This window comes from Tupaia chinensis, unplaced genomic scaffold, assembly GCF_000334495.1.
Source record: "Tupaia chinensis unplaced genomic scaffold, TupChi_1.0 Scaffold147185_1, whole genome shotgun sequence".
Classification (NCBI taxonomy): domain Eukaryota; kingdom Metazoa; phylum Chordata; class Mammalia; order Scandentia; family Tupaiidae; genus Tupaia; species Tupaia belangeri.
This window is the reverse complement of record NW_006207036.1, coordinates 857,361-879,693: the sequence shown is the minus strand read 5'-3', so window position 1 is coordinate 879,693 and position 22,333 is coordinate 857,361. Positions and strand designations below refer to the sequence as shown.

General features: G+C 38.1%; 1 protein-coding gene across 1 annotated transcript in view; it reads left to right on the top strand.

The window, feature by feature from the left end:
- Nucleotides 1-350: 350 nt before the first annotated feature.
- Nucleotides 351-22,333, top strand: part of LOC102494653 (CUGBP Elav-like family member 4) — a 56,519-nt gene continuing 34,536 nt past the window's right edge. Inside the window, 2 exon segments of the mRNA XM_014584573.2 lie at nucleotides 351-575; nucleotides 6,651-6,800. Coding sequence (XP_014440059.1) covers nucleotides 351-575; nucleotides 6,651-6,800 — 375 coding nt within the window.

Genomic DNA, 22,333 nt, shown 5'->3' with positions numbered 1-22,333 from the left:
CCAAAATCCCAAGAGGAGAATGCAAAAGGATTATGGCTTGCCCACCCCCTGTGAGTGATTTCTCACTTTCTCTCTCTATCTCTCATTTTACTTGGTGTCTGAAATTCACCATGTCAGTTTTTGAATTCAAAGATTTATTTTAAGGCAGCCCATTTGAGATCTTCTGAGAAATTAATTCATTTAAATGTAATTCATTTATTCAGCAGAAAATTCACTCAAGAAATATTCATTGAGCATCTTCTGTGTGTCAAAAAGTTTTCTAGGCTCTGGAAAAGAGATCCTGTATAAAGCGGACACAATCCCTGTCCTCTGTGTGAGACTGACAGACAGACAACTGGGTAAATAGATGGATGGCCTATGGACTAAGTACGGTTGAGAACATGAAAGTAGTACGATGGGTGGTAGAAAGGGCTAATGAAGGGCAGTATTTGCTATTTTTTAGAAGTAGGTCAGAAAGTCCTTGTGACAGACATCTGAGCAGAGATGCTTCCTTGGTTGGGAGCATGCTAGAGAAATACCTGGGAGTGAAGATTTCATGTAAAAAAAATAGCAAGAGCAAGAGTCCCAAGGTGGGGGTATGCTTTGTGTTTACCAGGAACAGTCAAGTCCAACATGACTGAAGAATAAGTGAGGGAGAAAGCAAGGGGAGAATGCCATAACTTGCGACCCTGTGGTCCATTGCAAGGACTGTGGATTTCACTAGAGGTGTATCTCTGAAACCTGAACTATGTCTACCCCCTAAGCCTTAGTTCTCCCTCTAGTTGTTGCTTGCCTTACAATCATGCAGTCTGATACGGTAGCCTCTAGCCATATGTGGCTGTTGAGCACATGAAATATGTCTAGTGCACAGGGACAGCGTGAGAAAATGTGAAAGAAATCATTTATTTTGTATTGCTTAATATGCTGAAATGAAAACGGTGTGATATATTAGGCTAATAAATAAAATGAAATAAATTGTTTCTTTCATTGGAATTACCATTTTTATTTTTAAATACTAGATTCACACGCAGTTGTCAGAACGACACAGAGAAATCTTTTATACCCTTTATTCAGTTTTTGCCAATAGTAACTTCTTGCAAATGTATCACAACATTGCTGCTAGGATATTGTCAGTGATATAGGTCCGTATTAGTGAGGGTTCTCTAAGGAGATAGACAAGTAGGATATGTATAGATATATGAATCAAGTTATTGAGAGAATCAACTTGTGATTACAGCAGCTGAAAAGTCCCACAACAGACCGTCTGCAAGTTGGAGATACTGAGATTGTGGAGATTGTGGTAACATGGCTTAGTCCAAGTCCAATGTCTGAGCAGCAGGACTGCTGATGATGTACCCCAAGGAATGCTGATGATGTAACCCATGGTCTGAGATTAAAGCCTGAGAACACAGGGGACCTGTGGTGTAAATCCAGTGTGGAGGCAGCCGAACCTTGACTCTGACTTCCAAGGCAATAGAAGTCTATCTTACTCCCTCTCTAAAGAGACCCACTCATTTTCTGTATTTATTCTCTCTCGACCCTTTGTTGATTGGATTGTGCTTGCTTACACAGAAGGTGCGTCTTCCACATCCAGTCTACTCAGATTTTTCTTCTTTAGAAACATGCCCACAGGCACAGCCAGGTTAGAGCTTTTTCTAGGTATTCCTGAATCCAATCAAGTGGACACCAAAATTAACCATTATACAGTCTTACTCACATTTTCCCAGTTTTATTATACCTGTGTGTCTGTGTGTGTGTGTGTGTGTGTGTGTGTGTATACATAAAGTCCTGTGCAGTTTTATAGGGTGTCTAGGTTCATGTATCCTCCATCACATGAAAATACTGAACAGTCATTTCATCACAAAGATCCTTTATGTTGTTCTTTTAAAATCCTTCCTACCTCTTTCTTTGCCTTGTCCCTCCCCACAAGCCCTAATCTTTTGCAATCAGTAGGCTGTTCTCCATTTCTATATTTTGTCATTTCATGAATGTTATGTAATATAATTATACAGTGTGTATTTTTGGAGAATGCCTTTTTTCCTTAGCATAATTCTCTGAAGATTGATCTTAGCCATTATATATATGGAGAAGGAGAGTCTCTTTAAAAAGTTCATGGAACATGAATCATGGAAAATGTGTATTGCAAAAGCACTATGTATGGATTTCAGAAATTTTTTGCAACAAAATAAACTTGCACTTTGATTCCATGTTTCCACAGACTTTTCGATATACCTTTGTATAGGTCAATAGCCTCTTCTCCATTTTTATAGGGTAGCTCATGACATGCATGTACCAGATATTAGCTGCTTACTAGTTGAAAGACACCTTGGTTGGATCCAGTGTTTGCTCTTATGAATAAAGCTGCCGTAATCATTCCTATGCAGGCTTTCATATAAACATCAATTTTCATTGACCTACAATAAATGTTCAAAAGTTCAGTTGTGGGACCAGCAGTTAGCATAATGGCTATGTCGCTGGACTCCCATGTAGTCGACCACGGTTCAAGTCCTGGACCCAGTGGCTTAAACTCACGCCGGGCGCGTGTGCATGCGTGCCCAAGATCCCGAGAGGAGAATGGAGGAGAAGGGATTGCAGCGTGGCCATCCCCCCGGGGGGTGATTTCTCACTTTCTGTCTCTCTGTCTCTCTCTGTCTGTCTGGCAAGCGCATGCCCCCTATAGCAAAAACCTCTCCAAAAGAAAGGAAAAAAAAAAAAAGTTCAGTTGCTATGCCATGTAGTAATTGCACGTTTAGTTTTATGAAACTGCCAAATTGTTTTCCTGAGTAGTGTATTCACCTGTTACTTTCTATTTTCATTTTCTTAAATGTGACTACTACAAAAGTTTAAATTATGTGTGTAGTTCCTCAGATTTCTATGGGAAATCTACCAAAATGTACTGAGTTTTTCTTTACCTTGAGTTTTCCGATGAGCCTTTCTTTATATTTAGAGTGTGTTTTCATTATTCCCTCACAAATGCACAGACACTTCTATAGCACGTTGGTAAAAAGGGGAATCTAAAACCAGATGGCCTAGGTTTGAACCTTGGTTCTACCCCTTACTGACCATATGATTTGCTTAAGTATTTAATGCCCTCATTCTTTAGTTTTCTTATCTGTGAATGAGGCGATTATAGCAGTGTTGATCCCATTGGCTTGGTGGATTAAGTGAGTCAGCACATGTGGAGTTACTTATTAATGAGATCTTTCTAACCACCTCCTCGAGAACAGTTTTAAATCCCCAGGTAGGCCAGCATTACAGTAAACACCCTGATTAAAATTGCAAGTATATGATTATTTCGTATTTTCTCTGCTAACAGAATGTAAGCACCTATGAGGGCAGTGACCTTGTCTGTCGGTTTCAGTGCTGTGTCCTCAGTACTAACACAGAACTGACAAAGGGAAGGCACTGAGAGTATCATTGTAGATGGAGTTAATAGACACAACAATGAAAAGGTGTCTGCTGATAATAATGTATATGGTAATGTCTTTGACATGACTAATATGCATTTTGTTCATGCTGGGAGAAACCACTTTGTACACTGTAAAGATGAACAGGGATTAAATGTAAATTTTAAATTTTATTTATAGTCAAGTATATAAATGTATTATATATAATACATAAATTTATTTTATTTACAATAAAATAAATAAATACTGTAGAATGAATGAATAATTGAACAAATTTCCTTTAGCATAAGTAAACATTTACTAATGATTTACTTATAGTATTAATTGACTCAGTTTCTTGTTTAATTTTCCAAAAGTCTTATGTCATTTATGTTTCTCTGATTTAGAAGGCTGGGCCTCTAATTGTAAATCTTCAAAAAGCTCATGAAAAAATGCATATGATTAAAAAAAATATGCATAGATTTCAAAAAATGTTTTCATCACAATAAACTAGTGCTTTTTTTCCATTCATGGATTGTTAAATTTTATGAAAGTGAGAGACAGAGAAAGGAAGAGACGATCACTACAGAGAGGGTCCCACACGCTGATCCCCCCCTCTAACCTGCCCAACCAGCTGATTGTGGACTTGAATGACTGGCACTTACAGATTAACTGGAGAACTGAACCCATGATCTTCCATAGGGACCCAGCATCACTTGAGCATGATGCTACCCTTGTGCTATCTAGCTGGTCCTCCGCAACTTTCTGAATTAACTTTTTTTTTTTTTTTTTTTTAGTTCTTGCTATAAGGCACATCCATTCATGCACACACACTGGAGAGAGATGGAGACAGAATGAGAGGGTGGGAAGAAGTGAGAAATCACCCCCTGCGGGGATCTTCATGCTGCAATCCCCTCTCCCCCTCCTAGGAACTTGGTTACACACACACCAACACCCAGCATGACCTTCAAGCTGTGGTCTGAGACTGGAACAGTGGAGTCAGCTATGTGGGATCCAGCATCTTAACCACCACACTACCTGTGCTTTCTGAAGTACTCTTCTTGCCTTTGTGGGAAAAACAGTTTTATAAAGACCCTATGTATAGTGAAATAAAGCGTATTCTGGTGTAATGAAAAAATTCAACTATATATCGTATTATATGATGGTATCAGATGATATTATAGTATATCATCTATACTATGATGATCTTTGACTGTTAACTTTGGTTAAAATGTTCAGTTTAATCAATTCATTGTTATGTTGGAATTCCCTAAGGTCAACCAAATTCAAGTTACTTCTTAACTGCTTCATTTGATTTTTGGTCCTTTTGAAGTCTGAGCTTCCAAAGCATCAGTTGATGGCATTATCACAGAAGCACTTTTTTATACCACCACAGTATTCCAATTAATGAAAACCTTTCTTATCAATGGTAAGCCCTATGATGTCATTAGGATTGTCAAAGGAAGCCATGGCACAACATAAATGATCTTCACTTACCCATTCTCTGTTTAAAACCCCCAATCTGTGTACCATCACTAGCCACAGCATATGCCTTTTCACACACACACACTCTCTCTTTCTCTCATCTGCATTTACTCAGTTTTCTGCCTTTATCTTTTCACCTACTGAGGGTTGTTGCTATGGTTGAAAAGACTGACTTAGGAGGACTTCAGTACTGTGAGGCTCTTGCTCCAATATTTTAACTCTATGGTCCTAAAAACACAAATTAGCATGTTTTATCCTTTATTTTACTCACTATGTAATGGGAATGATACTTGAAGGAATTGCATTGATGACCAAAGACAAGGGTCAAACAAAAGATCCCTAATAATAATTATATCTGGATGGTGGCAGACTTTATACAAAGGTTCAGGGGCATATACCACATACATCAATGTTTTCTCTAATTTTCCCACATGCTCTTGAAGGCAGGTATGCTTCAATGCTGAGTATCAGAAATGTCATTTAACTTTTAACTCAGTTACATGGCAAGGCTATCATAATCCATAGGGGATAAAATGTCCCTTCTCTCTGTTGCAATATTCTAACTCAAATTTATAGTGAAGCATATCCAGGTGTAAAAAAAAAAAAAAGATTATGATGATTTCTTTTCTGGTTTAATAAATTTTAATACTGAATAGGTGAAAGTAATACAAAAATAACATGAAGTTACTCATATTTATTATTTCTTTTGTACCTAGCACTATATTAAATACTTTACTGAGATTATTTTATTTTAATAGGACAACACAGGTAGCTACTGTGATCATCTCTATTTTACACTCGAGGAAACAGGCTGAAACTAAATTAGTGGTTCAAGGTTAGAGAGTTAGTAATGATTAAAACCAGAATATGATTCTGTGTAATTTGAGGATCCAAGCATTTACCAGTGAGGCATGTTGCTTATTTCAATAATGTAAACCGGTCATTTGGGTGAATCATGTAGAGGGTGACTTTCCTTTTCGTTCATTTTCATCTATACACAATGTGGTAAAATAAATGTTTGTTTTATCCTGTGCCTTCACATATATATTGTATTCCTCTGGCCTTTATATATAAAACAAACAATAACTACAATAGACACTTGCCTGAAGTGACTAAATAATTCTGGATCCTTCTCCAGTTTCTTTTTTCTTTTTATTAAAACCCTAGAACTTTGAAGTTCATCATAAACATCCATGTGCCATGTTTACCTTTGATGGTCATGTCACTCTGGTACTAAAAATATAAAAACATAAGATCATATTTTTAAAAAGCCACTCGTACCACATTTTAATACAGCTATTCATAATATCCTTTTTGAATAGCAACAATACACAAATTATTTTTCTAATGAAAATATTAAATCCTTGTTTAAAGATTGTTGGTTATCTGACCATGTAGTTACATACTACACATGAGTCTGTGCCTGGACTTACGGCTTAGCTGTCCTCCACTGCACACCTGCTCCATGTAGCGATTTCTATGTGAAAATTGTCACTTTATAGAGCGCTTTGCCTTTATGCGTTGCTGTTTTATTATTGCTGTATTTAATTGGAATGTTCCTATTGCATAACTCGGGAGAGTTCTTCAAACCTGGGAACATTGGTTTCAAATAGTAGAGTGATACTTATTTATTTATTTTCATTTCCCTAAAATATCAACTTTGATTAATAATTATATACCAGCTTTGTTGTTCTTATCTGGGTGTCAGCAGTAATTGGAATCCATATCCATATCCTACCTTGCAATCATGCTGCAAAAGGCCAATAAATTCCCGCTGAGTGTGTTACTTGTTAAATTTAGTGCATTACATTCAGGGTAATGAATAAAAGCAGTGGGCCGTTACCGTCTGGCTGGCTGCGGAAGCTAGAACAGCCAGACTCCCCTGAGGCCTTGAGCCGGCTTAAAAACAGTGACAGGCAGAATCAAGGAGTCCCCAAGCATCACAGTTCAGTTTGTCTCCCTTAATTTCCTCTTCTGTAGAGACTCAGGCTATAAGGAGATGAAGTAATCTGATCCATTAATTCACCACACTTTCATAAAATGCGGCATGCTCTGCTTTCATTAACAAGCAAATACAGTTTGGATAAATACTGAGCATTTCCATGAGCATGGGGATGGGATACTATCGAATATAAACGAGGGGATATAGCTCCATGCCATTTCCTTTCCATATCTACATATGTCTACTGTGTATTCGTTTGTCTGCATTGAAAATGCACATAAGAAATTTTATGAGGGAATAACCAATGAAACCAGGCCCACAGGTATATGTCCACTTACTTCTATCTCATATTTGTTGAACGTGAAAAGCAGTTACTGAAGAAATGATTACTGCATTTTTACAGCTAACTTGTAACTCTTTATTAGTAAATTTATTCTTCATATGTAAAAGATTCTTTCTTGGGACCAGCAGCTGTCATAATGACTATGTCACTGTACTCCCATGTATTTAACCTCCCTCTGAGTCCCGGACCCATGGCTCAAACTCGTGCCGGGCACGTGTGCATGCATACCCAAGATTCCAAGAGGAGAATGGAAGAGAAGGGATTGCAGCATGGCCATTCCCCCCCTGGGGGGGTGATTTCTCTCTTTCTGTCTCTCTCTCTCTCTCTGTCTCTCTGGTGAGTGCACACACTCTATAGCAAAACCCTCTCAAAAAAATAAAAGAGATTCTTAAACTATCATATCACAAATTTGACTTATTCTTTAAACGTACAAATTCAGGATTCTAGAGCATACCAGTATATATTCATGGTTTACTGTATGTCTTGATAACTATTATATCTTTCAACCTAGCAGTTTTTATGCACTGTTTCCTACAAACACTTGTGACTCCATCTTTTGAGTTATTAATAGCAGTTAAAAAAACTGGAAGTCTACAAACAGGAAGTAAAAATACTTTTATGAAATGATCACTTTTATTATTATTGAGTGTCTTGAAAAATTTAGTGTAGTATCCCTTGCTATCCATGACAGAACAGCTGGTTCCGAATAACATGGTGTACCTCATTAGAGAGATATTAGATCTAATTATGCAACATATAAGTGAGATCATTATAGTAACATTATCTCGATGAGGTAAGTAAAGCACATGTGAAATCTAACACTTCATTGCTTGAAAAAATTTTTGAAAGCAAATGTAAGGAATTAATGATCACTTAAGTATATGCTGAAAGACACAGCAAACCAGCCATGGATCTTACATGTCGTGGAATAATATAATAGGATGATACACACCTTGATTAATCCTGCTGGAAATAAAAATGAACTTCCTGAACAAATATTATCTTTTAATACAAAATATTTTTCAAACCTAATAAAACATATGCTTTTTTGGGCACTTCTACTGTCAGCTAGTCTCAAACTTTAGAATGAAACAGAATCTTAGAACAGGTACATTAAAACAAAGATTTCTAAGTTCAACCTCAGAGTTTCTGATTCAGTAGGGGCAGGTGGAACCTGAAGATCTCCTTTTTTTTTTTCCTCAGGATCTTGGGCGCGCACACACACGTACCCGGAGTGAGTTTAGCCACTGGGTCCAGGACTCAAACCGCGGTCGACTACGTGGGAGTCCAGCGACATAACCATTATGCTAACTGGTGGTCCCAAGGATCTGCATTTTAAAAATCCCCTAGTGTTGTTGAAACTGTTGGGCCAGGTTCATTATTTGAGAACCACTATGCTATTTGAAAAATCACAGGAAAAGAAAACACACACACACACACACACACACACACACTTAATTCACATTATTTTGTTGATTATTTTTCAGTAGCATAAAGGTTTAAGGATCCTATTGTGCTTGACATTTTCAATTGAGCCATGTATCTTTGATAAACTAGATTTTTTAAATAAGGAATTATTTTATTTTAACTTTATTTACTATTGTTATCATTTTCCAATTTAACCAGAGAGAGAGAGAGAGAGAAAGTGAGAAAGTAAGCCACCAGGTCTGGGACTTGAACCATGGTCGGCCATGTGTGAGTCGAGCACCTTTAACCACCACACCATCTGCCAGCCCCAATAAACTAGATTATTTACAAGGATATATAACCTTAAAATATAATTAGGGCTGTCTACCTGACAAGTGCATTGGGCATGTATTTATAATGACACTTACAAACAATAGCACAATGAAGAGAATAAATATTACCAGTTTCATAATTTATCTAGCAAAGAAGAAGCCAAAAATAAATAAGGAACTCAGCTCTACAAAGCTAATTTTGCTTTCTTTTATCTGTAGACATTATTTCTTCCTAAGAGATCTGAGTATGTTTACTTACTTGATTGATTCTGTCCAGCAAATTTTAAGATCATAAAATGTAGCAGTGGAATCAAGATTGTTTGTTATCATGTATAAAGCAGCTAATTGGCTCCCTTCCTGTAGAGCAATTTTAATCATAGCTTAGATGGTTCTGCTAATTTATCACCTAATACTGTTTTTAGGAAAATTCATGTACTAAAATATCACTACAAGTTTGTGTTTTAGCCCATCCTCTGTTGCTTATATGATTCTGGGTATTTATAAAAAAAAAAAAAAATAGAGGTTTCATTCTGGATGATGGTGCAGTGGCAAAATGTTATGCTCTGCAAGACTGACCTACATGGGAAAGTGTTGGCTTCTCATCCAGAAACCTCCCCAAGTTTGGCAGGCACACACATTCCTATGATCCAAGGCTGGCTATGGTTGGGGATGCACTATGGCCTCAGGACCATTTTGGTGGTGCTATCTCTCTCTGTCTCTCTGTCTTTGTCTCTCTCACTCTTGAAGAAATAAATGAGAAAACTTATTTTTTAAAAAAGTGGGGAGGGACCAGCAGTTAGTATAATAGGTATGTCGCTGGACCCCCATGTAGTCTACCGCAATTTGAGTCCCAGACCAGGTGACTTAAACTCACGCCAGGCACATGTGTGTGTGTGTGCCCAAGATCCTGAGAGGAGAAGGGTTTGAGGTGTGGTCATCGCCCCTGGGGAGTGATTTCTCACTTTCTGTCTCTCTGTCTCTCTCTGTCTTTCTGGCAAGCACACATGCCCTATAGCAAAAAACTCAAAAAAGAAAAAAATTCGAGAAATAATATTGATTTATTTAATTCATGGCTTTGGTGACCCAAAATCAGGGGACTGCATTTAGTGAAGAACTTTTTATTAGTAAGGACTTTCTGCAGAGGCCTGAGGAAGCTCAAGGGATCACAGGGCAATACACAACAAGAGCAAATGTGTGTATGCCTCACTCACTCTTCTTAAATGCAACAGGATTCAATAACGGGACCCAATCCTTGTGGCCTTAATCCTAACCACCCCAACACAGCTCTACCTCTTAGTCCCATAGTTGTATTTTCATCCTTTTAGTCCTGTCATAATCTTCATGAATTTTCTTTTTGTTTTTATTATAGGATACTTGCACTCATCAGAGAAAGAGAGGGAATTGGGGGAAGAAAGAAAGGTGAGAAATCACCCTCCCGTGAGAATGGCCATGCCACAGTTCCTTCTCCTCCAGTTTCCTCTCAAGACTTTTGGGCATGCACACACACATGCCCTGTATGATTTTGAATCCACGGGTTCTGGAATCCAAACCACACAGCTAGGCATGTAGGATTCAGTACCTTAACCTCCATGCCATCTGCTGGCCTACTTCATGAATTTTTGAGGGACATATTCAAATAATAGAAATTCATATATGAATTTTTGTTTTAGTTTTTACATTTTAAAATCTAAATCTAGCACTTCAATTATTACCTTAACAATTAATCTTCAAAGGGCATTTTAAGTGGGAATAACTCCTTGACTCTATTCAGGTAGTCTTCAAAAGTAAATAATCTCAGCCCAGCTACTGTGGTGTAGCTGGTAGAACACCACTGCATAATACTTGGATCATTTGGAAAGCTCTGGGTTAGGATCCCAATGAACCTGAACACACAGGCATGCCTGTGGGTGAGCCCATGATTTTGATGACCGAAAGGCTAGGAAAGGATTATAACATGATGGCCTGTCAATAGTGCATCTTTTTCTCTCAAGAGAGAAATAATCTTTAAAGAATAGATATGGCTTCACATTCTAAACTCAAATCTCTGAAGCTCCATAAAACCAGGAAGCTCTATGTGGTAAGCATTGCCTAAATACTAAAAAAAAAAAAAAAAAAAAAAAAAAAAAAAAAAAAAAAAAAAACTTATAGAAGCCCAACATAAGGATAAAACTTCAAATTTTCTTGTAGGAAGAAGTTTATATTGAATTTCATTTTCAAAAATTGGTTTACGGTCTGTTTTTTCCATATTGGTTTTAACTGATCTACCAAACCAACTCTTATCTCTAGCCTCACCCCAAAACAGAGGAGGATACTACATTTATTTGCATATTAGAAATTACAAAACAATGGGACCAGCAGTTAGCGTAATGGCTATGTTGCTGGACTCCCATGTAGTCGACCGTGGTTTGAGTCCTAGACCCGTGGCTTAAACTCATGCTGGGCGCATGTTCATGCATGCCCAAGATCCCAAGAGGAGAATGGCGGAGAAGGGATTGCGGTGTGGCCATCCCCCCTGGGGGGTGATTTCTCACTTTCTGTCTCTCTGTCTCTCTCTGTCTGTCTGGCGAGTGCACACGCCCTATAGAAATTACAAAACAATTATTGATAGAATACAAATGCCTTTGTACCAATCAATCCTATTTCTCAGGATATCTTTTAAATATCCAGCAGCTTTCCTTATATCAAATTACAGCCACACATGTAAGTAGACAGATGCTTTAGATTCCATTAATTCTACTTTGCTCTTATTTTTGGCTGCACTCTGCAGTCATGTGAGGAGATTTAAAAATTACTGATGCCTGGGTGTCAACCAGAGAGATCTGAATGTAATTAGTCTGATGAGTAGCTAAATCACTAGGATCTTTTAAAAATCTCAAATAATAGTAATGTGTGCTGATTTTGAGACCAATGTTTATAGTTATTTACAGGTAAATCCATTAAGAGAGTTAATAATGGGCCAGATGGTGGCCCAGCAGTAAAATATGGTGCTCTGTGAGGCAGTTCACATGGAAAGTTCCCAGTTGAAGTTTGGAAACTTCCCTGAGTACACTGGCCCACACGAGCCCCTGATCTGGTTGGTGTTGGCCAAAATTTGGGGATGATGGGAACCAGCAGTTAGCGTAATGGCTATGTCGCTGGACTCCCACGTAGTCGACCGCGGTTCGTGTCCTGGACCCGGGGGCTTAAAACTCACGCCGGGCGCGTGTGCGTGCATGCCCAAGATCCCGAGAGGAGAATGGAGGAGAAGGGATTGTGGCGTGACCATCCCCCCTGGGGGGTGATTTCTCGCTTTCTGTCTCTATGTCTCTCTCTGTCTGTCTGGCGAGCGCACGTGCCCTACAGTGAAAATCTCTCCCAAAAAAAAAAAAAATGGGGGGATGATTTGTGATGTCAGGACCCTGTCAGGGCTTCTCTCTCTCTCTCTCTTGCTCATAGAAGATACAAATAAACATAAGACATAGAAACAGCTAATAGCAATGCAATATGCATCTCATCTCAAGAGTACTGACATATGAGAAATCACATTTTCATTCCCCTTTGTATGTATTTGCTTGTTTTTGACCATGCTAAAATGAGCCGATCATAGAGAAATCCATTCTGTGTATTTACCATCACCTTGGTGGTAATATGGTTAGTGGTATCATGTGCTTACGGAAGCAATATTTATTATGGACATTTCACTTGAGTCAGGTTTTCATTTCATTTCTCTGATTTCTCTACAATGGTTCCCTAACCAGAATTCCTGAGACCATATAGTGTGCAAGACACTGTGTGGGGACAGGAACACAGTTGTGTACAATCAAAAAGGTACGCTTATATACTTATTAGTAATATGTATAGAAAACTAAATGCAAAGATGAAAATCACTGACAAAATGAATTACTTAAATGTTTAAAAATATTTTTAAATTAACAGCAATTAGTATAGATTATATCGAAAACTATAAAAGGAATAGGGACATGAGAAGAGTAGCAAAAAGAACACAAAATAAAATACTTACCAAGAGTTTCATCTTAAGTAGGAGAGGTCAGCTAAGTTGCTTCATTATTGGTTTTGATCATGACATAAATGTAAAATACAAAGAATGTGTATAGACATTTTAATGGGAAATATAAAATAAATGTGAAATATAAACCTGATATATAACCACCAAATTGCCAGAAAATAATCACATAAATTAAATATCTAAAATCAATGAGATAAAAGAAAAAAGTTAATAATCACCTTTTATAGAGATTTATGTCTTACAAAAGATACTACATATTTTTTCAAACTTTTTTTAAAAACCAAAATAGACCAGTATTAGTCAAGAGCAATAGCCATAAAAATAAATAAATAAATAAAAATAACAATTGCACAAATCACATATGGTCACAATTTAATAGTGCTAAGAATAAATAAATTCTTTTCATAATACTACTCCCCAAGATATTAAAAACATACAATAAGACAAAAGCAACATTAAATAAGCAAAACATTTGCCTTACTAACTGTTGGGACAAATGGAAAACTAAAATTATAATCGTAGGTTATTTATGAACCTACTAAAAACATTTTCTCTCTTTTTCAGTATTTTCTAACAGCTTTATTGTCATATAATTTATATAACACACAATTCATCATTAAAAGTCTATAAATCAGTGACCTTCAGTATATTCACAGATTTGTAAATAAATAACCACAGTCAATTTTAGGACCCTTACTTCCAAAATAAACTTTGTATCCCTTAGCTATCATCATGCCCCATCCCCCAATCACATTTTAATATTGATGCATTGTCAAAGCTATTCTCAGTGACAAGCTCATAGGATTTGGCGTTTATTGTTTTAAAGAGAAATAGAAATGAATCAAGTCTTTCAAATCTTAAATCAGACTACAATAAAGCAAAGACAAAACTTGGGGACAGAAATTTAATTGAATTATAGAAATTGTAAACTCAACAAGTAAATCACAGAATTAGTTTTTTAAAGGAAAAATCTCTAGTTTTCTGCAAGGACTAAAAAGCACCCCCCACCCCATATTCCAAAATAAACAAAAATGCAGGATGTGACATAGAAAGTAATATACACCAATAATGTATGTTTGAAATACCAATTAAAAGTAGTTTGGTCCTTTGGCCAACCTTAAAATTCCTTATGTAGGCACTTACTGCATATCAGACAACATACCTGCAAATATTATGTATAACCACGTTTAATTTTTCCAACACCTTGGTCAGCTAGGTTCTCTTTTTGCTTTTCTCCCATTTCTTTGAGATAAGGAAAGTAAAATTTGACAGGATTGAAAATCGGCTCCCTATGGGGCTAGGTGATTGCATAGCAGTGGTTCAGCTGGTCCCACATGAGCTAGTGCCTGTGTTTTTATCCCAGGACCTTCCTGAGTATGATGAGCAGGAGGATGCCCATGATTTGGCTAAGAGTATAGGTGGATTGGAACAGGAAGACATTGTTGTGATGCTTCTCTATCTTTCATGGAAAAATAAACTTTTTAAAAAATGTCCCCATTCCTGGGACCAGCAGTTAGTGTAATAGCTATGTCTCTGAACTCCCATGTAGTTGACCGTGGTTCGAGTCCCAGATCCGGTGGCTTAGACTCACGCTGGGCGCGTGTGCGTGCATGCCCAGGATCCCGAGAGGAGAATGGAGGAGAAGGGATTGCGGCGTGGCCATCCCCCTGGGGGGTGGTTTCTCGCTTTCTATCTCTCTGTCTCTCTCTGCCTTTCTGGAGAGCGCAAGCAAAAATCTCTAGTTTTCTGCAAGGACTAAAAAGCACCCCCCACCCCATATTCCAAAATAAACAAAAATGCAGGATGTGACATAGAAAGTAATATACACCAATAATGTATGTTTGAAATACCAATTAAAAGTAGTTTGGTCCTTTGGCCAACCTTAAAATTCCTTATGTAGGCACTTACTGCATATCAGACAACATACCTGCAAATATTATGTATAACCACGTTTAATTTTTCCAACACCTTGGTCAGCTAGGTTCTCTTTTTGCTTTTCTCCCATTTCTTTGAGATAAGGAAAGTAAAATTTGACAGGATTGAAAATCGGCTCCCTATGGGGCTAGGTGATTGCATAGCAGTGGTTCAGCTGGTCCCACATGAGCTAGTGCCTGTGTTTTTATCCCAGGACCTTCCTGAGTATGATGAGCAGGAGGATGCCCATGATTTGGCTAAGAGTATAGGTGGATTGGAACAGGAAGACATTGTTGTGATGCTTCTCTATCTTTCATGGAAAAATAAACTTTTTAAAAAATGTCCCCATTCCTGGGACCAGCAGTTAGTGTAATAGCTATGTCTCTGAACTCCCATGTAGTTGACCGTGGTTCGAGTCCCAGATCCGGTGGCTTAGACTCACGCTGGGCGCGTGTGCGTGCATGCCCAGGATCCCGAGAGGAGAATGGAGGAGAAGGGATTGCGGCGTGGCCATCCCCCTGGGGGGTGGTTTCTCGCTTTCTATCTCTCTGTCTCTCTCTGCCTTTCTGGAGAGCGCAAGCGCCCTGTAGCAAAAACTTCTCAAAAAAAAATGTCCCCATTCCCCACATTCCCTGCTGAGGGCCCAGAGTTGCCAACTTAGGTACCATTACTTTTGTAGGGTCCCACAGTCTTGTGCCCTTACCTAACACAGTATCTATACCCATCTCATGCATTTCTGAGCCTAAGAACACCACCCAGAAACCTAATCAAAGAGGTCTCTTTCACCCGACTTAGAGTTGAGAACAGTGGCTACCTCCCCATGTGTCTGCTGCCACCATTGCCACAGGTGACCCTCCGCTCTGAGTCCCTGCATACCGAATGTGTCCCACTCATGTTCTGAAGACACTGGCTGGTCCAAGTGCTCCTACTGTCACTGCTTGGGACACTGGCTCCAGGATCAGTGTGATAGTTACATGCTGTGAGCACTACATACAAGGCTTGAGGACACCAGCATAAGTACTGCTACTACCACCAGCTTCAACCTTGTCTGCTCAACTGATAAGTCCTCTGTGCCTTGAATATACACTCCCAGAATGAGAGATCACCAATATGCCCATACCTGGCATCTACTGTAGCCACAATCTAAGAGACACCACCTTCTTGGCTAAAGGGGTTCCTGTGCACTTGGTACCTCCCTCCAGGATCAGAGAAATATGCTCACCACACCTAGCACGTACCACAACCAACAAAGCCACCTGGTTGGATCTATGAACACTCAAGTCTTGTCCACGAAGACACTCACAAACACTGTTAAATACCATTATGGACCCCAATCAGAACCAAAGTCAGAGCACAAATGCAGTTAATACTATTGGACACATCTACAGGAAAGAGTCCTTCCCTACAAAAAACACTCTATTAAACAAAAGAGGTGACTGTTCCACCAGATAACCAGATATAAATTCAAACACACACACACACACACAAATACTAAAAAGTACAAGGAAATATGACTCTCCAAAGGAACATAATTCTCCAGAGCCAATTAAAAACAAAATACCAGAAATGCCTGAAAAATATTTAAAATCATAATCTTAAGCATATTTAAAGGAAAGTAACAGAATTCAGATGAACAATTCAATAAAATAAGAAAAACTATTCATGATATGAATTAAAAATTCAGCAAAGGGGTAGGTATAAAACAGAACCAAACAATCCTGGAGATGAAGATTTTGATCAATGAAACAAGGTGAAAGCATCAAAAGTAGGCTAGATCAAGCAGAAAAAGTATTTCTGAACTTGAAAAAAAAAGCTTTTGAAATAATCAGATATTTTTTAAAAAGAATAATTAAAAAAAGCCCATAGGCCTATAGGACACCATAAAGAAAACAAGTACTTGCTTCATGGAAGTTCCAGAAGAAGAGATGGGAAAAGGCATTGAAAAACTATTTCAGGAATAATAGCCCAGAGTCAGCAGATGGTCTAGCAGTTACAACACTGGACTTCCACATGGCCAACCCTGATTTGAGTCAGACGTGGTGGCTTGAAACTTATGCTGGGTTCACGTGCATGCATGCCCAAGATCCTGGGAGGAGAATGAAGGAGAAGGGATTGCAGTGTGGCCATCCCTCCTGGGGGGTGATTTCTCACTTTCTCTTTCATTGTCTCCGTTTCTCTGTTTCTCTCTCTCTCTGGCAAGCATATGTATTCTAAGAGAAAACCCCCTAAAAATATAAATAATAACCCAATACTCTCTAAGTCTTAGGCGAAATATGGACATCTAGTTTCAGGAAATAGGAAGATTGTTAAATAGATTAAACCCAAAAAGATCCTCTCTGAGACACACTATTATCCAAATTTCAAAAACCAGAAACAAAGAATCCTAAATAGGACAAGAGAAAGCAAGTAAGTTACATATAAAGTATTGTCCATTAAATTAACAGATTTCTCAGCAGATATCTTTCAGGAAAGATTGGAATGATATCTTTAAGATGCAGTAGAGAAAAAAATATTTCAGCCAAGAATAATATACCTAGTAAAGTTATCTTTCAGAATTGAAGGAAAACAAAGTCTTTCCCATAAAGGCAAAAATAGAAAATTTATCACTACAAAACCAACACTTCAAGAAAACTTAAGGGAGTCCAATAACTGAAAAATGAAAGAAAGCTTAATAACATCATGAAAAAAATGTGAAAGTATAAAACACACTGGTGGAACAGTCACACAAATAAGACTGAGAAAGGAATCAAACCTTATAACTATAGAAAATTACCAAACAACAAAGATAAACAATAAGAAAGGAAGGGACAAAGGAAACACAAAAACAGAAAATAATCAACACAATGAGAGAAGTCCACACTTGTCAATAATAACTTCTAATATAAACCGATTAAATTTCCACTCAAGTAATATATACTGGCTGAATGGAAAAAAAAATTAAAAAATAAGACCACACTATATGTGCCTATGAGAAACTTATCTCATTTGTAAAGACATATACAAACTGAGAGTAAAGGGATGGGAAAAGATGTTTCATGTAAATGGAAACAGAAATTTCTATACTGACGTCAGATAAAGTAGTCATCAAGTAAAAATTTGTAAAAAGAAACAAGATTATTACATAGTGCTTCAACAGTCAATTTAGCCAGAGTATTCAAAAAATTTATGAAAAGGCCAGCAGGTGCCATATTGGGTAAGGTGCTAGGTTCACACATGGCCAACCATGGTTTGCGTCCCAGCCCAGGTACCAGGTGCATGTGCATGTGTGTCTAAAATCCCGAAAGGAGAATGGAGAAGGAATTCCCCCTCAGAAGGTGATTTCTTACTTTCCCTTTCTCTCTCTCTCTCTCTCTCTCTCTCTCTCTGGGGAATGCATGTGCCCTATGACAAAAAATATATATATATGCAAACACAAACACAGTCAATACCAAAGCACCGAAATACATCTAAAAATATTACTTGACCTAAAGTGAGAGAGAGAGACTTCAATACAATGATAATTGGGAAGATAGCCCAAGTTCTAGTGGTTAAGGCATTTAAATGTGCATGGCCAACATGCAAGGTTTGACTCCCTGACCTGGCAACTTGAAAAACACCCTGCCAACATGTGTGCATGCCCAAAATCCTGAAAAAGGGGAAAATGGAGGAGAAGGGATTGTGACATAACCATGCCCCATGAGAGAAGCTTTCTCACTTTACGTTTTTCTTTCTCCAGTTAGCACACACGCCTTCTGGCAAAAACATTTAAAAATAAAAATAAAATAATTATAATTGGATATTTGAACACCATATCCTCAGCAATGGACAGATCATCTAGACAGAAAATCAGTAAAGAATCATCAAAATTTGGGCCAGCTTGTGGGCTAGTTTCCACATATTAATAGATATCTGCATGATTCAACTCCTGGATCAGGTGGCTTGAGAAACACCCTTGACACATGTGCATGTGTGCCCAAATCCCAAAATGAGAGAGAGCTAGAGGAAAGCAAATTGCAGTAAGACCGTATCAGGGAGGAGGGCATTCTCTCTCTCTCTCCCTCCCTTCCCCCCTTTCAGTGAGCACGTGTGCTCTCTAGCAAAAATTTAAGAAAAGGAGGAACTATCAGGATTTCAGAATTTAACTCTACCATAGGCCAAATGGACCTGACTGACATTTATAGAATATTTCTTTCAACAGTTGCCAAATACATACTATTCACATAAGCACAAGAAACGTTTTCCAGAATGGACCGTATATTGGGTCATAACACAAGCCTTATTTTTTTTTTTTCAAGAAAATCATATCACGTATCTGACCAAGAATGGAATAAAACCAGAAATCACCATGGGAGCCACTACAGAAAATACACACAGCATAAACTTGGCTCACTTTTGATTGTAAAACTAACAAATGTGGTTATGGAAGACTTTGGCCAGTTTCAGGTCATTGCCCATTCTATAACAATCATTAATCCATTCAGTTAAATCAATACTATTTTGAGAAAGTTCTATGTATGTGACATTGTGGGTCCTAGAAATACAACAGTGAACCAGACAGACAAGATCTCATAGTCTAGGGGGAGAGGCAGGCAATAAATAAGTTAAATATATGTAAATATATGACAGACAAGATAAGTACGTACGCTAATTTTAAATGGTACTAAATTAAAATGGTGATTAAAAATGTTGAGGTGGAGAGGTGACATCAGCATTAGATAGAGATATAAGAGAGTATTTCTCTGAGATGACATATGGCTACAGACCCAAATGACAAGAAACCAGCCACTGAAAACAAGGAAGCCCGTTGTAGACAGAAAGGACAAAAGGTACAAGAGTAATGAGCTGAAAATATGAGACAGCCAGGATGGCTAGAGCCTATTAAGCAAATAGGAGGAAGACAGAGGATGAATTAGAGACAGAGAGAAAGACAGGGACTAAAAATACACATGGGAGGACCCACAAGGCATTTGAATGCTATTCAAGGTGGAGAAAGTTATAGCCAGAGGGAGGGTGCTATGATTTGTCCAAGTTGGATTGGGTACCCCTTGGGTTATATTTTAATTTGACTCTGCTGCTGTAGCCAGAGGGCCATAGAATGAGGAGTATTTCCCTGTGGGAGCCATGGTTCTGGGCAGATAAAGCTATGCACAATTCTGTTCTCTTCACAATTCTGCACAAGTACCTCTGTTTTAAATCTCCTTAGCAGTTAGTTCCTACCTTGCCAATCACACTAGCCACTGTTCTTGCAAAGCCTGCTTAATGTAGAAGAGTTTATTTTCTAGTAGTTTTCAATATTTTAGACTTTCTAATCTGCTTTATAATTTTAAGGCCATTTAAAGATCCTGGTTCAATTGGAATATGATCAAATGTCAGAAAATTATCTTTGTTATGCTGATTTGTTGATTGATTACCTGGTGGTTAATACCTAACTACTTGAATACTGTCTATTGCCTCCAGGCATTGGCTTCCAGTTGGATTTCACTGGGCTTTGTATTTTAAGATTTCCTATCTTCCAAGCTCTGTTATTTGTCATGCTTATTTTCAGCTTTCTCTGGAAGAAATGATTAGATCCTGGGGGCATTTGCTAGCTATCTGGCAAGGAGCATCACAAGACCATAAAAACAAGTCAAACTAACTGGGGAAAATGGAGTGAAATAGAAAGGGATGCAAGGAGAAAGGAGCAAATCTGGGAACAAAACTAAAAGAGAAACTACAGATAGTGGCCCTATCAAAAAACAAAGGAATGGCCCAAACAGTTATGAATCACTGCAGAATTAATGAGATAGAATACTTCTCAAGGAAAAGAGCCAAGTATAGATTAAAAATAAATAAATAAGAAACAAAATAGAGGGGGAGAAAAAATTTTAAAACCCCAAACGCAAGGTAAAAGAGTAAAACAAAAAGAATGGATAAATTAAATGGAACATTGCATTAAAGCAAATGCATTCTGTTTTCTTTATTCTTATCTTTAACTGGCTTTGCATTTCTCGGCTAGCAAAGCCAAACAGCAAGGATAATTTTGTTTATGTACCCAATTTGCATAATTGTGCAATATAAATTACAATGCTAATTAAGGACAGCCCTTGGGCTTCTGGAATTGGGTCAAAGTGGCTCCCCAAGTGCAAGGAGGTTGGGGCATTGGCTCTGTCCCCTCTCCCACTGCAGGGAGGCCAGGCAAGAGAAAAGAACTGCTCTGACAGTGTGTGAAATCTTGTCAGATTTTGTTGAAGGCTCAGAACTGTATGTCTCACTCCCCAACTTGGCTTTTAAAATCATCCTTATGTGATTCCTCAATGAAACTGATAAAAACTCAATTTTTCCTAACTGCTCTATTGGTTATATTTTAAGTGTTTTGGTTTCCCCCTTAGCTTTTTTTTTTAATTCAGAGAATTATTTTTTAAAAAAATCATAGACAACTAAGCATTAATCTGACATGGAATATTTTCTCACTGGACTTGTGCCAAGTAGTCTCAAACCAGGGCAAGCTATGTCCTGCTCAGGTTCTTGTGAGCCAGTAGAGTGGGGGTACAAAGGTGGGAGGGGAGATGACAAGCCAATTTCTGAGCTTTAGTTAAATTCTTGTCCTAAAAACTAACTAAACCATTGCACCATAACTACATTGAAAAATTCCATCCCAGAGAGTTTATTCCTTGCACAATTCATAATATGGGACTTTAAGGGACAGGTTTCAGATAACCATTCAGTTTGGTTTTTGAAGTGAAAGTGACAATAAATGGAGAACTCAGTTTAGGATTTTTTTTTTTTTTTTGGAGAGGTTTTTGCTATAGGGCACATGTGCTCGCCAGAAAGACAGAGAGACAGAAAGCGAGAAATCATCCCCCAGGGGGGATGGCCATGCTGCAATCCCTTCTCCTCCATTCTCCTCTCGAGATCTTGGGCATGCACGTACACGCGTCCGGCATGAGTTTAAGCCACCAGGTTCGGGACTCAAACCATGGTTGACTACATAGGAGACCAGCGACATAGGCATTATGCTAACTGTTGGTCCCCTGGTTCAGGACTATTTTGAAGGTGGTATTCTGCAAGCTTTTTGTAGCCACTGAGCCTTGACTTAAATCAAAAGTTATGTGAAATCGAAAAACCTCAATCATTCAGGTTGGCTAGGGATGAGGAAGACTGGGGAAGGCATACTTAGTGTGCTTTCTAAAGCTTCTCTATCCGCTCTCCTAATCTTTCTTCTGAGAGTGTAGATGCCACTCCAAAAAGGGATTTAACATCTACCTAATTTAACAAATAGCATAATAACTAGGACTGTTAGCTATAGATACGTGATTTTGACTTCAGATACTAAGAGTTTCTTCTGACTGAGATTATTATAGGAATAACTGGAGAATATGTGGCCTATTTTCCATCTTTCCATGACTTTATTTTCTAGAGCAATGATTTCTAAACTTTTCATGTCTAGTCATCTGGAAAAAAAAAATGACACTATACTAGTGTATATTGTACCGAGTGTTATACCAGGTTGCTATACACACACACACACACGCACACACACACATATATATCCAAAGTTTATATATTAAAATATTTGTCCCC